Source organism: Pleurodeles waltl, chromosome 4_2, assembly GCF_031143425.1.
Source record: "Pleurodeles waltl isolate 20211129_DDA chromosome 4_2, aPleWal1.hap1.20221129, whole genome shotgun sequence".
In the NCBI taxonomy this organism is placed as follows: Eukaryota; Metazoa; Chordata; class Amphibia; order Caudata; family Salamandridae; genus Pleurodeles; species Pleurodeles waltl.
The window spans coordinates 988,470,400-988,491,036 of NC_090443.1; the positions used below are offsets into that span (position 1 = coordinate 988,470,400).

The 20,637-nt window shown below is 49.2% G+C and overlaps 1 protein-coding gene across 1 annotated transcript in view; it reads right to left on the reverse strand.

The window, feature by feature from the left end:
• Window positions 1-408: 408 nt before the first annotated feature.
• LOC138293967 (neutral amino acid transporter 9-like) overlaps window positions 409-20,637 on the reverse strand; it is a 378,670-nt gene continuing 358,441 nt past the window's right edge. Inside the window, exon 9 of the mRNA XM_069233229.1 lies at window positions 409-574. Coding sequence (XP_069089330.1) covers window positions 409-574 — 166 coding nt within the window. The remainder of the gene's footprint in view (window positions 575-20,637) is intronic.

The following is a 20,637-nucleotide window of genomic DNA, read 5'->3' on the forward strand; positions in this document are numbered from 1 at the left end:
GTCTCTTTTACAGATGTGCAACCAATCCTGTATCGCAGTGGGGAAGACAGCATGTTTGGTCCAAAGCAGGATGTCACGGGTAACTGTAGTACATGAGGAAAGAAGTGCTTCCAGATGCCATTTTTATTCATTGGTCCATTGTCACCCTAAAAAATGATACTCAATAGCATGCTGACTGCACAGGCTCAATGGGCAATCCCAAGGTGAAAGGTAACTTTTTATAGATGTCCGGCCTTCGATGAGTACAAACAGGAATCAATAGGATCACCAGCCAGACCTTTTTCAGAACGGGTGGTACCGCGCCGGGACGCCCCTTTGCTGGGGCAGCTGTGTGCGGTACAAATAAAAATAACATAACATAACATAACATAACATGTCTTTAATGCTGAATGGTTGATGCCAATTGTGTTAAACTAAAAACTGCCCGATGAGGTTGGCAAGTCCAAGGAGCATGAGGAAGACATGAAAGATGGTGGTGAGGACCGTCCTCTTGCCTTTACCCTGCAGATCAATCAGGTGAATCAGGAACGGAAAGATGAAGATGAAGACCAAGCCACTTATCGCACCAGAGTACCTACAAGAGGAAAATACAGGGTTAGGCTTGCTTTGCCTCTTTGACTTTGCTTTTCAGCATAAACACTATAAAAACAGTCATCAACGTTAGAGAAAGATCAAGCTTAATGGTGGGTTCAAAGTTGGGGTATCCTTCGTTTTAAAAAAGAGTGAGCGGGAGAAACCATTACAATCTTTGGAAAAGATCTCCACTGAAATACACAGACGAATTGATCATCAAGGAGTGATATTTGGGATTTTATTACATGTCGATACAGATTTAAGCTCTTGCATCATTCCTGTAAGTCAGGCAAGTCAGCACAAGATCCTTAAATCATATTTTCAGTGTGGTGCAGTGTTCATTTTGTCTTACTTCTCAGACCTTGCACAGACTTGCAATTCTCTCAGTATATATAGAAGTGTCACACGCTTTCTCACAAAATCATTTTGAGCTATTTAATTTTTTTTTTTTATGAGTGATCGATAATGCAGTCTAGAAAGAGGGAGGGAGGAGAGGAGTTATTGACAGGGAATGAGCCCCATTGACTTAAGGAAGGAGGATGGCATCACATTCTACAGACTGAGGAAAGAAAACATCTTTTGACAAAATTGGACCAACTTTGCAATTCAAGACAGGTCGCTCACATGCAGCATTCCACCATATGTGAAGCGAATGTCATTACTGTGTTTGTTGGCACCTGAATCCATCCAAAACATTGTGCCAGGATGGCTGGAATGATACAGAGTGCTTCATCTTCATTTTTACCTGATGTACTAGTTGCCATCATCATAATTACTCTTCAGTACCTCCATTTTCCTAATACTTAGAAAAAGCAAATGAATTTGGAAAATACTTAATTTGGTTACTTGAACCACAATCACCGCACATTTGGCATACTGGTGCCCCCATGTAAGACCTAAGTATATGGTACCCAGGGCCTCAGTACCTCCATTTTCCTAATACTTTGGAAAATGGAAAAGCAAATTAAGATCAAGTAAGGATTTGAGCAAAAGCCGAGTTGCCAAATATGTTGGGGGCAATAGACTGCATTTGTAGCTAGTTGGTACCACCAGCTGTAACAGCACACATGTATAGGCAATAGGAAGCACAATTATTCTATAAATGTGCAGGCTATTGTAGATTTTCCCTAATATAGTTGCAAAGTATCATGGAAGTGCACATGATTCCTTTTCTACATCGTCATGCACTGTATAATAAATCATCGCTGTAGGAAACCACATACACCCCACATTTGGCATACTGGTGCTCCCATGTAAGTCCTTAGTATATGGTGCCCAGGTACCCAGGGCATTGGGGAACCATGGGCTGCAGCATGTATTATGCCACCCATGGGAGCCCGGGCAAAACCCCTCTGCAGGCCTGCCATTGCAACCTGCATGAAAGGGTGCATGCACCTTTTCACTACATGTCACTGCACCAGGTCACTGTAAGTCACCCCTATGGCAGGCCCTCCTAGCCCAGAGGGCAGGGTGCAAGTACCTGTGTGTGAGGGCACCCCTGCACTAACAGAGGTGCCCCCACAAACTCCAGTTCCATTTTCATGGACTTTGTGAGTGCAGGGACGCCATTCTATGCGTTTACTGGACATAGGTCACTACCTATGTCCAGCTACATAATGGTAACTCCCAACCTAGGCATGTTTGGTTTCAAAAATGTCAGAATCATACCCCAATACTGTTGCCAGTATTGGAAGTATGATTCCATGCACTCTGGGAGTTCCTCAGAGGACACCCCAGCATTACTCCTACCAGCCTTCTGGGGTTTTCCAGGCTGCCCAAGCTGCTGCCACCCCTCAGACAGGTTTCTGCCCTCCTGCTGCTTGATCAGCTCAAGCCCAGGAAGGTGGAACAAAGTATTATCCTTGAGAGAGGGGAGTAACACCCTCATCCTTTGGAGATAGTTGTTACGTGGCTTGGGAGGGTAGCCTCCCCAAGCCACTGGTATGCTTTGAAAGGCACATTTGGCGGCCTCCATGCATAAATCAGTTTACACCGGTTGAGGGACCCCCAGTCCCTGCTCTGGCATGAAACTGGACAATGGAAAGGGGAGTGACCACTCCCCTGTACATCACCCTCCCAGGGGTGGTGCCTAGAGATCCTCTAGAGGGTTCCTTGATTCTGTCATCTTGAATCCAAGGTAGACAAAGACCTCTGGGAGCATCTGAGTGGCCAGGTCAGGCAGGTGACATCAGCGCCCCTCCTGATAGGTGGTCACCTGGCTAGGTAACCAATCCCCCTTTCAGGGCTATTTAGGGGCTTCCCCTGGGGTGCTGCCTTAGATTCATCTTGTAAGATTCCAGCAGGACTCCTCTGCAACCTCTACTTCAACTTCTAGCCACTGTAACTGTAACTGGACCCTACAGGAACCAACAATCTGCATCCACGACGAAGACTCTGATTGCAATATTGTTTCCACGGCTCCTTCCAGCTTCTGCAACATTTCCCCCAGCTGTGCATCCTCTGAGGGTGGCAAGTCTTCAGCCTGCATGAGAAGGAAGAAAGAATCTCCCTTGGAGTGAAGGAGTCACTCCCCTGCATCTGCAAGCACCAACTGCAATGAGGACCAGCTGAGTGGATCTGTGCTCATACTGAGCTGCGTGGATACTGCATCATGGGTCGTGGTCTGGAGTAGTCCTCTTGGTCCTCTCTGCCAGCTGTCCAACTTTGGTGGAGGTAAGTCCTCGCCTTCCCATGCAGGTCAGTACCCCTGTGCACCGCGTCTCTTGCAGCTACCGAGGCTTGTTGGCATCTCCTCCAAGGGATCTTCAGGCTCCTTGTAGCCCCAGCCCACAGCACTCCTTCCTGAGAAGCACATCCCTCTACATGCTTCCGCTGCGGCATGGGACCCTTCTCCAGATGTGCTGCGTAGACTCCTCTGCGAATCCTACTTCCTCTTCCAGTGGGTCTCTATGGGGGCTTCCTTTTCTTATGTGGACTCCCTGCCTTGCTGAGGGTCTCCCCTAGGATTCCCCCCATGGGTAGAGTCCTCCTGGACCTTGCTGGTCCCTGGAAGCTTCACTTTTGCTTCACCTCAACTTCTGCCTTTACCAAGGCTTGTTGGTGGCGTTTCCATGACTGACAGCAATCATCCATCCGGCGGGGGAAGTTGACTGCATCCTCCAGGAACCCCTCTCCGGCTCCAGGGCTGCATTGCTGACCATCTTCGTCCTACCGTCAACCAACTCCTGCAACCACAGACGTGTGGGTAATGGCTCCTTTCACCACGGACACTTCTGTGACTTATGGACTTCGTCCCCTTCCTCCACGGATCTTCTTCTTCAGTAGTCCACCACTGGTGTCTTGCAGTCCTGTCTGGGTGTTGCATTTTCTCCTTTTTTGTCCTTTTGGGTACTTTTGGGAAAATTCAGTAACTAACCCCTTTCTTCCTGGTCGCTGGGGGGCACTGTGGTACTTACCTTTAGGGTTTCTTAGTTCCTCCATCTCCCCTCTACACATTCCACTTACCTAGGTGGGGGTCCTGCATTCGCATTCCATTTTTTTTGTATATGGTTTGGGCTCCCTCTAGGGTCACTATTGTCTATTGTTATTTGCACTGTTTTCTATTGCTGTTTATGCCTATTTCTGATTAATAGTGTACATATCTAGTGTGCTGCTTGCCTCCTATTGGATGTTTACCTCTCTAGTAGTTTTTGGTGATTGTGTCACTAAAATAATTTTATTTTTGTAACACTGAGGCCCAGATTCATACTTTTTCACGCAAACCTGCGCTAACGCAGTTTTGCTTGAAAAAGTTTACCGCCAGCTAGTGCCATTCCTAGATGCCGGTGCAATCCGACGCAAAGGGTGGGCTAACGTCAAGGTAAATGACATTAGGTGGGTGGGGGTGGCGGTATGGGAGAAGGGGGGTTTGCACTGAAAAATTACGTTAAGCTGGATAGAGTAAAAAAGATGACTCTAACCAGCTTAGCGTCATTACTTAATGCAAATCCTACTATACCACACGAATCCTGTCTTATAAAGGACAAGAGTCATGCCCACCACCCCAGTGGCCAGCACAGAGGACAAGGGTCCCCTGGGCATGGCCATTGCACCCAGTGCCATGTAGGGTGGCCCATTTTAGGTCCCTAAATGGCACTTTTAAAATAAGTGTAAAATACTTATCTCTACTTACCCTACTTACCTGGGATGGGGTCCCCCATCCTCCGGTGTCCCTCTGGTGTAGGTGGGAGTGTCCCTGGGGCCTGGAGAAGGGCACCTGTGGACTTAGTCGATGGTGTCCTACCATGGAAATGGGCTCACAGGTCCCCTAACGCCTGCCCTAACCCAGGCATTAAATAAATGGCGCTAAGCAGGCTTAGAGCCATTATTTAGGCCCGCCTCCCTCCCGTGCACCATTTTTGCACTGGAGGATAAATAAGGCGTCAGAGCCTTAGAGTCATTCATTTGGAGGGGTACGCCCATCCTGCATCTGATTGACGAAAGGTGGGTTCACGCATCCAAAAAATGACTTTAACTCCAACATTTTGATGTTAGACTAGTCTAGCATCAAAATGTAAATGTGGAGTTAAGTTTCCACTATATTAGCATAAAATAAATGACACCAATTCGGCACAAAGCAATTATAAATATGGGCCTGAATGTTTTCTTTCATGTGTGTGAGTGCTGTGTGATTACAGTGGTATTGCATGAGGTTTGTATGTCTTCTAGATAAGCCTTGGCTGCTCATCCACAGCTGCCTCTAGAGAGCCTGGCTTCTAGACACTGCCTACACTACACTAATAGGGGATACCTGGACCTGGTATAAGGTGTAAGTACCTTAGGTACTCACCACACACCAGACCAGCTTCCTACAATCGCTTCCAGACTTTCCCTCTTGGTTGGTAAAATTATCACTTTCTAAGTCTTATTTTAGTTTTTCTAGTATGTCTGTCTAGAACATTTCCTACAAAGAATTTGTACAATGTTGTTAATATTATAATATTTGTATTTATAGATTTATCTGTACCTTTGCACTGTAATAAGGAATCTCTAGCACACCTCTCCTTTTTGAGTAAGTGTGCGGAATTTAAATGTGTAATTGTATTGTTTGGGGCAGTTGTGCTCCTCTAGCATATATATGTATATATAGTCATATATATACATAGTCATATATATATATTGTTTTATATATAAAAACTTTTCTAGATAAACAGACATTTGAGGTGAGCAAATCTAGAGTGTCGCTGGTGTTGCAAAGTGTTCCTTACTAGAGCTGCTCTCCACCTAAACTTGGGAACTACCCAGAGTTCTCTATTCTTTTTTGCACATATATATATATATATATATATATATATATATATATATATATATATATATATAAAACAAGTCAGAATAACACACATCTGCAGCAATTTAGACACCTGTAAAGACCATCTACAGGAGCTTGTTACATTATTTAAAAAGCAAGGCTATCCTCTGCATATCATACTGTAACAAACTGACAAGGCTTTGCAGTTATCTAGGGAAGCACCTATTTGGAACACCAACAGAAGTAACAAAAGCAACAGAATCCTGTTTGTGGCTGACTGTCATGCATCAGCTCTCAACTACAGAAATATAATGCAAACAACTTTTTCCTTACTATCCACTTGTGAAAAATTGCAAAAGGTTTTTCCAGAACCACCAGTCAGTGCTTACCGCAGAGCTCCCAATTTACGATCCCTTATCGCGAGAGCTAAACTTAAGCAAGCTGAACAAAAGCAGAGGTTCACTGCTGTGATTCTAAAAGGTGCATCACATGTGAATACCTTTTACACACATCATCAATAACTAGCTCTGTTACGAGAAGGACCTATGGAATAAGATAACATCTTACATGTCGCTCAACATGTATTATTTATGTGATTCAGTGCCAACGCCAAACCAGTAAAAAAACAGTATGTAGTCCAAACAGTGAATGACCTCTGTACATGATTCAGCAACCACACATCAGCAATAATTAACAAGAAACCTGATCAGCCTGTAGCCAATCACTTCATCCTTGTGGACAATTTAGTATGAGATTTGAAGATTTTCCCCATGGAACTTGTCTCAAAAGGAAGAACTACTGGACATCAGAGAAAACTTCTGGATGTAGCGTTTAAAATCACTGCATCCAGATAGACTGAACATCACTGACAATACTACTTGATTACTGCATATCTGAAGACTTCTCAGGACTGCATTGATTTTGCATTCTAACTGAAATCTTTACTCATGATGCTTTTTGAAAATCCAGCAGTGTCAACTGTGCAGCCACTGAGTAAACCATCTTGAACTACCTGAGGAAGGCAGAAGCCGAAACATTGTAGTGGAAATATATTATTGTCCTTTGGTGAGTCCATCTGTTTGAGTCACTTCTTTCTTGGATATTTCATTTTCTTGTGACTCATTGTATCCTTTGGGATATGAATTTTTGCCCGGGCTGGCTGTTGTTTTCTCTTGATTCTTCAACTTCTAGTTTAAATATATATATATATATATATATATATATATATATATATATATATATATATATATATATATACATATATACATGTAAAACCTAGTGGTGGTCGCCACTAGGTAGTTATAGTTAATACTATGTCCCTCATTACAACCCTGGTGGTAAATGCTGCCTACCGCTGTGCTGACGGCCGCCAATATACCATGACCACGGCAGTAATCCACCACGGGTATTATGACCCACACATAGAATACCGTCACAATACAGATACCCACACAAGTCCGCCAGACCAAAGGTCAGTGATAAACTGGCGATAGCAAAACCCACACCGTTACGCCAACAAGAATACGCCCACAGTATCACGACCCACAAATCAACGCAGCGGTCTTTCAACCGCAGTAAACCATTGGCGGTACACACCACTGCGCTCAAAATACACACACACTTACAAAACTACACCACATTGGACAATTCAAAATACAAAGACCTGACATACATACACACACACCACACACTCGCTCCACTATAAAATACACACCCACAATACCCACAACCCCTTACAATGAAAATAAATATAGCTAACTGAGAGAGACAAGCCAGGAGCACCCACTCAGAGGCACCGAACACCATCCCCCATACACCATTCACGCACATCACAGCATACACAACAACACATCACCACACACATCCTCACACATATCACTCACACCACACCCATGGCACCCCAAAGACACCCCAGGTTTTCTGAGGACGAGCTAAGGGTAATGGTTGAGGAAATCATCCGGGTAGAGCAAGAGCTATTCGGATCACAGGTGCAGCAGACGTCCATTGCAAGGAAGATGGAGCTACGGCGGAGGATCGTGGACAGGGTCAACGTCGTGGGACACCACCCAAGAACCAGGGATGACATCAGGAAGAGGTGGAACGACCTATGGGGGAAGGTGCATTATGTTGTATCAAGACACCAGATTGCTGTACAGAGGACTGGCGGTATAACCCCACCTCCTCCCCCACAACTTACAACATGGGAGGAGCAAGTCTTGGCGATCATGCTTCCTGAGGGACTCACAGGAGTAGCAGGAGGACTGGATTCTGGTAAGTCAAATCTTAACTACTTCATCCTCCCCACCCTACCTGCATGCCATCACAAACTCCTACCCCTACACTCACCCGATCACTTCACCAACTCACATATGCCCCGCTAGCACAACCCACCCATCCCAATACCAAGCCCTGCATGCACCACCAATGCATGGACATCACTCACAGACCTGCATGGACAGCCATCACCCCAGCATGCCCAATAGAGAGACGCACCCATCCCACAAAATCACCACCCACACAAGGCCAAACCGACAGGGAAATCACAATCATAGAGGGAGACACACCCATGCACAATATGGCACACGCAGATACATTAATAATGCATTTGCATCCCAACAGGACCCCTACCCAATGTCACCGGAGAGGAGGTGCCAGGTACATCCAGTCCACCCCCCCAGAAGAGGTCCACAGTGATGACAGCAGCTCTGCACGCCTGGATCAGGATGACTCACCTGGCCCATCAGGGACCTCTGGACAGTCGGTTCCCATGCCACAGTCCCAACCCACCACAGAGCCTCCCCCCTCAGGAAACACCAGCACAACACCCACCCAGCGGCCCATGCCACTGTCCCCAGGACACGTCAATCAGCAGTGTGTCTACCACTACAGGGACCCCAGGCAACCCCACAAACCCAGGACGATCAGGGACCTGTGGTCAGTGGCAGTGGGCACACGGTTCAGGGGACAGAGCCACAGGACAACAGGGAAGCTGGGAGGACTGCTGTGCGAGAGGGGGAGGACAGGCCCAGGGAACCCACTCTCCACGAGGCACTCTCCAACATCATGGGAACATACCACCATTCCCAGGAGACCATGGGCCGGGTAGTGGCCAAGTTGCAGGAGACCCAGCGGCTGCATGAGGGACAGTACCTGGGGATCAGGGAGGACCTAACAAAAAAGTACACCATCCTGGACACCATTGCAGGGGTGCTGGCTGACCTGGGCAAGACCATGAGGGAGGCAGTGTCACAACAAAGAGGACCTGACACTAGCCAAACCAAAGAACAGCTTTCCACCTCCGCCAGCGCTAGTGGACAGGAGGCCCCGCCACAGGACCAACAGGCCTCCAGCACCCCACCCCCTGCAGAAGGAGAACCACCCCACAAATGGTCCCTGCGATCCAGGCAGAAGACAAAGAACATTGCAAAGACCCCCGCCAGGAAATAGGGCTCTCCTGATTGTCACCCTTCTGTCTCACTCTGTTACCCAGTCCACCTTGAACTGCCATTGCTCCCCTTCCTATGCCCCATTGGACAATGCACCTGTGATACCAAGAGACTAGACTTTAACTGGACATTCCTCCACCATCACCCCAGCCACCTGTACATACGCCTATACTTCTTGGCACAAAAATAAACACCCTTGAAACAAATACCATACTGGAGTCAGTGTAATGAATCTCAAATGTATTAGTACAACATTATCAAAGCATTGCAACGTATATGTTCAGTGAAATATACTACAGGATGACCTTTGGTGGGCAGCAGTACATATAGCAGGAGCCAGAATGGGGTACACAGATCTGAAAATAGAGAATCCAAAGGGAACAGTCAGTGTCCATAGACAGAGGGTAAGAGGCTGCAATGTAAAATGTCCAAAAGATTACTGAAATGTTAAGTGGAGTTACAGTCTCTTACCTGTGTGCCACTGGAAGTACTGCTGTATTATGTTCTGTTGTCTACATCTTCTTCCTCTACCTCCTCTTCGTCACTGTCCACAGGCTCCACCGCTACCACAAAAGGCACCTGGCGTCTTAAGGTAAGGTTATGCAACATGCAGCATGCCACGATGATCTGGCACACCTTCTTGGGTGAGTAGTACAGGGATCCACCAGTCAGATGGAGGCACCTGAACCTGGCCTTCAGGAGGCCTAAGGTTCTCTTAATTATCCTCCTTGTACGCCCATGTGCCTCATTGTAACATTCCTCTGCCCTTGTCCTGGCATTCCTCACTCGGGTCAGTAGCCATGAGAGGTTGGGGTAACCATAGTCACCTGTACATATCGAGGGACAACTGTTAGACACACACTAACCCTTAGGGACAACCCCATACCCAGATACTGGGACCTTGGGCTCACCTATTAGCCACACCTGGTGCCTCTGGAGTTGGGCCATCACATATGGGATGCTGCTATTCCTCAAGATATAGGCGTCATGCACAGAGCCAGGATATTTGGCATTCACATGGGAGATGTACTGGTCCGCCAGATACACCATCTGCACATTCATCGAGTGATAGCTTTTTCTATTCCTGTAAACCTATTCATTTCACCGGGGGGGGGGACAAATGCCACGTGTTTACCAACAATGGCACCAATGATGTTGGGGATATGTCTCAGAGCATAAAAGTCAGCTTTCACTGTGGCCAATTCATCCACCTGGGGGAACACGATGTAGGTGCTCATGTGTTTCAGAATGGCAGACGACACTGGTCAACACATTGGAGAACATTGGCTGAGACATCCCTGATGCCATGGCTACTGTAGTTTGAAAGGAACCGCTTGGCAGGAAATGGAGCACAGACAGGACCTGCACTAGAGGGGGGATTCCCGTGGGCAGGCAGATAGCTGACATCAGGTCTGGCTCCAATTGGGCACACAGTTCTTGGATTGTGGCATGATCAAGTCTGTATGTGATGATAATGTGTCTGTCCTCCATTGTCGAAAGGGCCACCAGGGGTCTGTACACCGGAGGATGCCGCCATCTCATAATCTGCCTCAGCGGTTGTAGCCTGTGGAAGAGAACGGTGAGCAGAAGGTCATATTTCCACATAGATTGCACTGCTGTTGCTGAATTTACATCACAGAAGCAGTATGTGAAGTCGAGAGTCAGTTGATGTGCCAATGTCTGCTGTGACGCAGTTAGGTGCCATGCCATGTGCCCCCCTGAAATGGCGGCTGTCTGACCTGTGAGGAGGGACAAGTGGAAATGAGGTAGGTGCGCTGGGGTTGTGCGCCGGCGCGGTAGGCGGTCGAAGACCACCGCACAACTTCTCATTGGTTATCATTGGGCCCTGTGGGTTCCAGGAGCCAATGGCGATGTACGCCGGTGGTAAAAACAGTACGCACCGCCGGGGATGTCACCTCCATTTTCTAACTATTCACTCACTTGCTGCTTGGCCGTCAACAGGAGAGGACCTACACTGCAAGTGCTGCTGTGACCTGAGTCTGGAAGTGACAGTGGCTCATGTGTCTGGGGAAAGGGCCCCTGTCTTCACTGCGGAGGAGTTGGAGAAACTGGTGGATGGGGTCCTACCCCAGTACACATTACTCTACGGTCCTCCAGACAAACAGGTGAGTACACTGTGAGCATGATGTGTGGGCAATGCATGTTTAGAGTGGTGTTGATGTAAGCCACATGTTGGGGGGGGTGCTGAGGCATCCTGGCCTTAGTGCTGCATGAGAGGTGGTCAGTGTATGTGCGTCAGGGCATGGGTGGGAACTGGTGGGCAATGGGACATGTGAATGATTCCCTTTTCTGCTGTCTTTTCCCTCCAGGTCAGCGCCAACCAGAAAAAGGGTATTTGGCATGCCATCGCCAAGGAGGTGAGGACTCTGGGGGCCTATCACAGGCGGAGCACCCACTGCTGCAAGAAATGGGAGGACCTGCGCCACTGGACCAAGAAAATGGCGGAGGCCCAGCAGGGGCTGGCCTCCCAATGTGGAAGGGGTGCCCGTTGCACCACGACCCACCTGATTCTCCGCATCCTGGTAAGCCTATCCGGAGTTAGAAGGGCACTTGAGGGCATCACAGCAGCCACAAGGGGGTGAGTACAGATTCTGAAAGCTGACTTTACGCGCTTTAGGAGTTAGATGGTTTGGGGATGTGGGCTGTGGGTGCCCCTAGGTCAGGGCGATCATGGCAGGGTAGGTCCCTTGTTGTGCAGGCTCTGGAGCACTCCTACCTCAATGGTGTAAGTGGCCATCTACTACTGGGCAGGGTCCTGTGGGTTTCAGGTGTGCAGATGCTGGTGTTATGCATTGTACCCCATGGGCTGGAGACTGTCTCAGTAAATGGTTGGGCATGGCCTAGTGCGTAGGGCGGCTGCCTGTGTGTTGTGTCCGCCAACAGTAGTGGTGTTGCTGGCATTGACCAAGTGTATCCTCTGTCTCTCCCCCCTTTTTGTTTTGTCATCCTGTCCTTGTGTGCATTAGCATCATCTGGCGGAGGAGCAGAGGCACCTGCATCCCACATGGCACTGGAGGCCCAATCCACAGAGGGTGAAGGCACCAGTGGGATGGAGGACGAGGGGAGCACCACAACGGGGACAGGAGGGGAGACCACATACAGCGACTCCTCCACCGATGAAATCTCCCTGGCGGTAGCGGATACCTCTGTGCCCACCCCAACAACAGGTACAGCTGCGCCCCCCACCAGCACCAACTTCCCAGCATCCCCTCAGCGTGTTTCCCGTGCCCGCTCACCCAGGAGGGTGGGCATCTCCTTCGCCCCAGGCACCTCAGGCCCTGCCCCAGTCAGCCCTGCTGCCCTCAGTGAGGAGGCTATTGACCTCCTGAGATCCCTCACTGTTGGGCAGACAACCATACTGAATGCCATCTAGGGTGTCGAGAGGCATTTGCAACAAACAAATGCATAACTGGAGGGTATTCTCTATCGCGTGGCGGCCCAACAGAGAGCATTTCAGGCTCTGGCCTTAGCACTAATGGCAGCCATTGTCCCTGTGTCCAGCCTCCACCGTCCAACTTCCACTACCCAGACCCAATCCCCTCAACCTCAGCCTATCCCAAGCACACCTTCAGACCAGCATTCACTCAAATCAACCCACAAAAGTGGCTCAGACAAACACAAGCACCACCATTCATCTCACAGGCACTCACACAAGCACCATCCCCATGCAGACACACCAACATCTGCTGCCTCCACTGGGTCCCCCTCCTCCTCTTTATCCACCACCCTCCCAGTAGCGTCTCCACTCACACCTGCATGCACTACATCCTCATCCACTACCTCCATCACCAGCACGCCCATCATAACACATACCTCACGAGCAGTCACCACCCCCACAACCATGCACACATTGTAGAAGGCTGGCCTGGCTTATTGTGGGTACCTGATGGTACCTACACCTTGTGCCAGGTCCAGTTATCCCTTATTAGTAGATTAGTAGTGTCCTAGCAGCTTAGGCTAATAGAGGTAGCTATAGCAGAGCAGCTTAGGCTGAACTAGGAGACATGCAGAGTTCCTACTATACCATTTATATCATATAGCGCTATATCATAAGAAACACAATACTCAGAGTTACTAAAAATAAAGGTACTTTATTTTAGTGACAATATGCCAAAAGTATCTCAGAGGATATACTCCGTTAGAAGGTAAGTAAAATACACAAAATATACACACAAACCAAAATCAGGTAAGTAAACAGTTAGAAAAGTAGTGCAAACACTGTAAAATACAATAGGATGCAATAGGACACAATAGGCCTAGGGTCACACAAACCATATACTCCAGAAGTGGAATGCAAACCACAAATGGACCCCAGGCCTAGTGTAGTGTGCAGAGGGTCGCTGGGAGTGTAAGAAAGCACTAAGTGTGTCCAAGATACCCCACCCCAAGACCCTGAAAAGTAGGAGTAAAGTTACCCTACTACCCCAGAAAGACAGTAAAGTCGAGATAGGGGATTCTGCAAAGGCAACAACTGACTGCAAAGCACTGAAGACAGATTCCTGGACCTGAGGATCTGCAAAGGAAGGGGACCAAGTCCAAGAGTCACGCAAGTGTCTGGGGGGGCAGGAGCCCACTAAACCCCAGAAGAAGGTGCAAAACGGCTGCCTCAGGGTGGAAGAAGTCGAAGATTTTGCAACAACAGAAGGTGCCAGGAACTTCTCCTTTGGTCAAAAGATGTCCCGCGGCGTGCTGGAGGATGCAGAGTTGTTTCCACGCAGAAAGATGCCAAACAAGCCTTGCTAGCTGCAAGAGTCACGATTGAAGATAATGGGTGGTGCCTGCGTCCAGGAAGGACCAGGAAATCGCCCCTTGGAGGAGGCGACAGAGGGGGTGCTCAGCAAAAGAGAGAGCCCACGCAGAAGCAGGCAGCACCCACAGAAGCACTTGAACAGGCGTTCAAGAAATCTGAGCACGGCGGTCGTCTCAACACAACAAAAGAGGGTCCCACGAAGCCGGTGGTCAACTCAGCGAGTTGAGCAATGCAGGGCGGAGTGCTGGGGACCTGGGCTGTGCTGTGCACAAAGGATTCCTTGCAAAAGTGCACAGAAGCCCTAGCAGCTGCAGATCAACCAGTACACAGGATTACTGTCTGGCGTGGGGAGGCAATGACTTAGCTCCACCAAATATAGACAGAACAACCACTGGACTATCGGGGTCACTTGGATCCAGCTCCTGTATTCGAGGGACCGCGCTCCTCAAGACAAGAGGGGACCCAGAGGACCAGTGATGCAGAAGTTTGGTGCCTGCGTTAGCAGGGGGAAGATTCCGGCGACCCACAGGAGATTTCTTCTTGGCTTCCAGTGCAGGGTGAAGGCAGACAGCCCTCAGAGCATGCACTACCAGGAAACAGTCGAGAAAGCCAGCAGGATTAGGCGCTACAATGTTGCTGGTAGTCGTCTTACCACTTTGTTGCGGTTTTGCAGGCTTTCTGGAGAAGTCAGCAGTCGATCCTTGGCAGAAGTTGAAGAGAGAGATGCCGAGGAACTCTGCTGAGCTCTTGCATTCGTTATCTGATGAGTAACGCACAGGAGAGACCCTAAATAGCCCTCAGAGGAGGATTGGTTGCCTAACCAGGTAAGCACCTATCAGGAGGGGTCTCTGACTACACCTGCTGGCACTGGCCACTCAGAGGCCTCCACTGCGCCCCCACACCTCTGCATTCAAGATGGCAGGGGTCTGGGACACACTGGAGGAGCTCAGGGCAACACCCCTGGGGTGGGGATGGACAGGGGTAGTGGTCACTCCCCTTTCCTTTGTCCAGTTTCGCATCAGAGCAGGGGCTGGGGGATCCCTGAACTGGTGTAGACTGGCTTATGCAAGGAGGGCACCATCTGTGCCCTTTAAAGCATTTCCAGAGGCTGGGGGAGGCTACTCCTCCCCAGCCCTTAACACCTATTTCCAAAGGGAGAGGGTGTAACACCCTCTCTCAGAGGAAATCCTTTGTTCTGCCTTCCTGGGACTGGGCTGCCCAGACCCCAGGAGGGTAGAACCTGTCTGAGGGTTGGCAGCAGCGGTAGCTGCAGAGAAAACCCCAGAGAGCTAGTTTGGCAGTACCCGGGGTCCATGATGGAGCCCCGGGATGCATGGGATTGGTATCCCAATACCAGATTTGGCATGGGGGGACAATTCCATGATCTTAGACATGTTACATGTCCATATTCAGAGTTACCATTGTGAAGCTACATATAGGTATTGACCTATATGTAGTGCACACGTGTAATGGTGTCCCCGCACTCACAAAGTCCAGGGAAATTGCCCTGAACAATGTGGGGGCACTTTGGCTAGTGCCAGGGGGCCCTCACACTTAGGGCCTTATTTATACTTTTTGGTGCAAAACTGCACTAAGGCAATTTTGACCCAAAAAGTTTTGCACCGGCTTGCACCATTTTGTAGCACCAGCTGGGCACCATATTTATGGAATGGTGCAAGCCAGTGCAAAGGTTAGACTAGCTTTAAAAAAAACGACATTAGGCAGGTTGGAGTCAAAATAAATGATTCTGACCAGATTAGCATCATTTTTTGATGCTAAGGGGCATATTTATACTCTGGCCCATATTTATACTTTTTGACGCACAACTGCGCCAACGCAGTTGTGCGTCAAAAATTTTACCGCCGGCTAACGCCATTCCAACGCACCATGCGGGCGCCTTATTTATGGAATGACGTTAGCCGCCGCTGCGGACTGGTGTGCGTAAAAAAAAATGACTCACACCAGGCTGCACCGGCGTATGGGAAAATGGGGGTTGTGCGTCAAAAAATGGGGCAAGTCAGGTCTGAGGCAAAATTCAGGCCTCAAACCGGATTTGCGCCATTTATTTTGACGCTCAACCACCATTGACATGACTCCTGTCTTAGCAAAGACAGGAGTCATGCCCCCTTGCCCAATGGCCATGCCCAGGGGACTTATGTCCCCTGGGCATGGTCATTGGGCATAGTGGCATGTAGGAGGGCCCAAATCTGGCCCCCCTATGACACTTAAAAAAAACGGGAAAAAATACTTACCCCAACTTACCTCAACTTCCCTGGGATGGGTCCCTCCATCCTTGGGTGTCCTCCTGGGGTGGGCAAGGGTGGCAGGGGGTGTCCCTGGGGGCAGGGGAGGGCACCTCTGGGCTCCTTCCGAGCCCACAGGTCCCTTAACGCCTGCCCTGACCCAGGCGTTAAAAAACGGCGCCCATCAGGCTGTGCGCCGTTTTTTAAGGCCCACCCCCTCCTGTGCGTCAAAATGACGTCAGAGTATAAATATGGGGCACAGGTCTTAAAGTCATTTTTTGGAAGGGAACGCCTACCTTGCATATAATTAACGCAAGGCTGGTTCCCCCTTTCAAAAAATTACGCACATGGTGGAATTTTTACACCCGCGGGGTCGGACGTCAAAGTATAAATATGGGGCAGGGTTTGCGCTGATTGTGCGTCAAAATTTTTGGCGCACTTTCGGCGCAAACAGAGTATAAATATGCCCCTCTGTGTGCACTGAATTACCGTCATTTTAAAAAAACTCTAATTCAGTGCAAAACGAACTCCATATTTATACTTTGGTGCTAGACCCGTCTAGCGCCAAATTTATGGTTTTGAAGTCATTTTTTGGAAGTGGAAACCTACCTTGCCTTAATGAGATGCAAGGTAGGAGTTCCCGTGCAAAAAATAACTCTATGGCCTCAACGCCATATTTATACTCGCATGCAAAAATGGTGCAAGGGAGGGAGCTTGCTTTGCCCCATTTTTTAAAGCCTGGGTCAGGGCAGGCGTTAAGGGACCTGTGGGCCTATTTCCACGGTGGAACACCATGGAATAAGCCCACAGGTGCCCTCCCCAGGCCCCAGGGGCACCTCCACCCACACCAGAGGGACTGTGGAGGATGGGGGACCCCATTTAAGGTAAGTACAGGTAAGATTGCATTTAATTTTTATTTTTTTTAAAGTGCCATGGGGGCCCTGAAATGGGCCCTCATACATGGCACAGGATGCAATGGCCATGCCCAGGGGACCCCTGTCCTCTGTGCTGGCCATTGGGGTGGAGGGCATAACTCCTGCCTTTTCTAAGGCAGGAGTCATGTGGCATGGTAGGTTTAGCACCATAAAATGACGCTACTCTGGTTAGAGTCATTTTTTCTTTACTCTAACCTGCCTAAAGTCATTTTTTGGTGCTAAACCCTCTTCTTCTATACTGTCAGCCCCACCCGACTAAAGTCATTTTTTTTACTCTAGCCTACCCTTTGCACCGGCTTGCACCATTCCATAAATATAGTGCCCGGCTGGTGCCCAGAAATGGTGCAAGCCGGTGCTAAACTTTTTGGTGCAAAACTGAGTTAGTGCAGTTTTGCAGCAAAAAGTATAAATAAGGGCCAATATTTTGTAAGTTTGCACCACTTTTGCGTCCAAAAATGAAGTTAATGTGGCGCAAAAAAAGTAGAAATCAGGGCCTTGGTTCTAGACGGGTCTAGCACCAAAGTATAAATATGGAGATAGATTTGCACTGAATGAGAGTAAAAAAAATGACGCTAATTCGGTGCAAACAGAGTATAAATATGCCGCAGAGTATAAATATGCCCCTAAATATGGCGTTAAGGCCATAGAGTCATTTTTTGCATGGGAACGCCTACCTTGCATCTCATTAAGGCAAGGTCGGTCTCCACTTTCAAAAAATGACTTTAACTCCATAAATTTGGCGCTAGAGGGGTCTAGCACCAAAGTATAAATATGGAGTTAGTTTTGCACCGAATTAGAGTTAAAAAAAAATGACCCTAATTAGGTGCAAACAGAGTATAAATATGCCCCTTAGTAACTTTGCACCTAACCTTCACTAAGTGAAGGTTGGACAAATAGGTGACTTATAAGTTACTTAAGTGCAGTGTAAAATGGCTGTGAAATAACGTGGGCGTTATTTCACTCAGGCTGCAGTGGCAGTCCTGTGTAAGAATTGTCTGAGCTCCCTATGGGTGGCAAAAGAAATGCTGCAGCCCATAGGGATCTCCTGAAACCCCAATACCATGGGTACCTAGGTACCATATACTAGGGAATTATAAGGATGTTCCAGTGCCAATCAGAATTGGTAAAAATGGTCACTAGCCTGCAGTGACAATTTTAAAAGCAAGGAGAGCATAAACACTGAGGTTCTGGTTAGCAGAGCCTCAGTGATACAGTTAGGCACCACACAGGGAACACATATAGGCCACAAACTATGAGCACTGGGGTCCTGACTAGCAGGATCCCAGTGACACAGGCAAAAACAAACTGACACATAAGTAAAAATGGGGGTAACATTCCAGGCAAGATGATACTTTCCTACACACATCCCCTGTGTCATCTCCCAGTGTGTCTGTGAGCCCTCCTCCCAAAGTACATACACGCAAGCACCCACCGACCCACCCAACATCCATCCACCTCACAACAGCATGCAGCCCATGCACCTTCAGCCAAACTCAGCAGACTTACACCTCCTACAACCACTACCTCTTCCTCCACTCCCAAACCCTCTCCATCTTCCCGTCCCAGTGTGTCTAAAAAGCTTTTCCTGCCAAACATTGACCTCTTCCCTACGCCCTCCCCCCATCCTTCCCCTTGGGCCAGGGTGTCCAGATCCCAGGCCAGCACTTCAGCCACCAAGTCATCAGACGCTGTGGTACCTGCAAGTTCCAGAGGACCAAAGGGGGCACCCGTCAGGGCAGCCAGTGTGCCACCGACACCTGCAAAGGACCTACCCATGAAGAAGGTGAGGTGAAGAAGGGGCCAGCATGCAGCACCGCAAAGGAGCAGGACCCACCCAGCAAGGCCTCATCCAAAACTCAAGAGGACAGTGCCAAGGTCCGAGCAGCAGGTGGGGAAGACCCAAGGCAAGGCACTTCAGGCCTTGGAGGCTCCAGATGAGGGACTGGTGCCCACCATCAGTACCGACATCCCCGCAACCTGTACCGCAGCAAGCACAGCTGCAGGCACCGCCATCTGCACCGCCACCTGCACCGCCGCTGTCACAACAACTGTCAGCAGCAGCATCCCCAGTGGGTAGCCGTCCGAGGCTGCAGGTGGCAGCCTGTTGTCTCCCTCCACCACTACCAGCACCTGCACCACGGCCAGCACGGGCAGCATCCCCGCCACAGACACTGCTGCAGGCACCGCCCCTTCCAGAACCAATGGAGAAATACATCCACTATCACTATCCTTGGCAGGATGAAGCAGACTGGGCACAGGGCCCCCACCAGAACCAGTGGAAGAAGCCATCCACTCACCCCATCCTTCCCAGGATGAAGCACACTGGGCACAATGCCCCCTCCAGAACCAATGGGCAACCCACCCACTTGAGAGACTGTGGCTTGGCCCTCCCAAGGACCAAGCAGTAGGCAACCCAGCCACTAGAGAGGCTGTGGTTCGGCAATCCCCAGGACCAAGCAGTGGGCAACACACCCACTTGAGAGACTGTGGCTTTGCACTCCCCAGGACCAAGCAGTGGGCAACCTACCCACTTGAGAGACTGTGGCTTTGCACTCCCCAGGACATCGCTGTCGGAATGTGCCCCCTCCAGTACCAGTGGCGTAGTGCCATCTTCCGGCTGAGGCGCCCCCCTTCCCCCTGAAGTGCCTGTGTGTTTTCAACCTGATATCCTTGCAGTGTTCTCTCCGTTTTGAGGCAGGAGTCAAGTGTGGGCTTCGCCCATGATTTTTTGGCCCAGTTGGCCATGGATATTTGCAAAGGACAGTGTACGGCCTTCTGTATATATTGTAAATATTTGCATATACTGTTTTTTCTAATCGTTAACTATATCTGCATATTTAAAAATATCACTATTTGCACTCTATTCCTTTTGTCCTTGCGTTCTTCCAGGGGGTAACAGGGTGTGAATGTAATGTTGCTGCATGTTTTTGTGTGTATGTTGTGGGTGAGGGTGGGGTTGGGGGTGTTGTGTGTTGCATGTGTGTGTCACTCTCTTTTTCCTCCCCCACTCCCCTGTGAGCTAGGTGCAGTACTCACCATGGTCGTCGCCGCCGCCTTTGACATCCGTTGTGTATGAGAAGATACACCAGCATGGGGAACACCTGCAGCTCAGGCTCCATGGCGTCCTGGTCTTCTTTGAGTGTCGAGAGGTGAGTGGTTTCCCTTCCAAGTCCTGTTACCGCTGAGCTTTTGATGGCGTTAGTACCGCCCCAGAAAAGCTGGCGGATTGGCGGGTTGTGATAGGGTGGGCGATACATTGTCTTCCACCTGTCTGTTGGCGGTTACCGCCGTGGTGTTTGTTGCTACTGCTGTGGCGGTCGGAGTGTTAAAGTGGCTGTCTATGTTGGCGGTTTCTGCCGTGGTTGTGATCCAATTTTTTTTTACCACCAGCCTGTTGGCGGTATTACCACCACTTTAACAC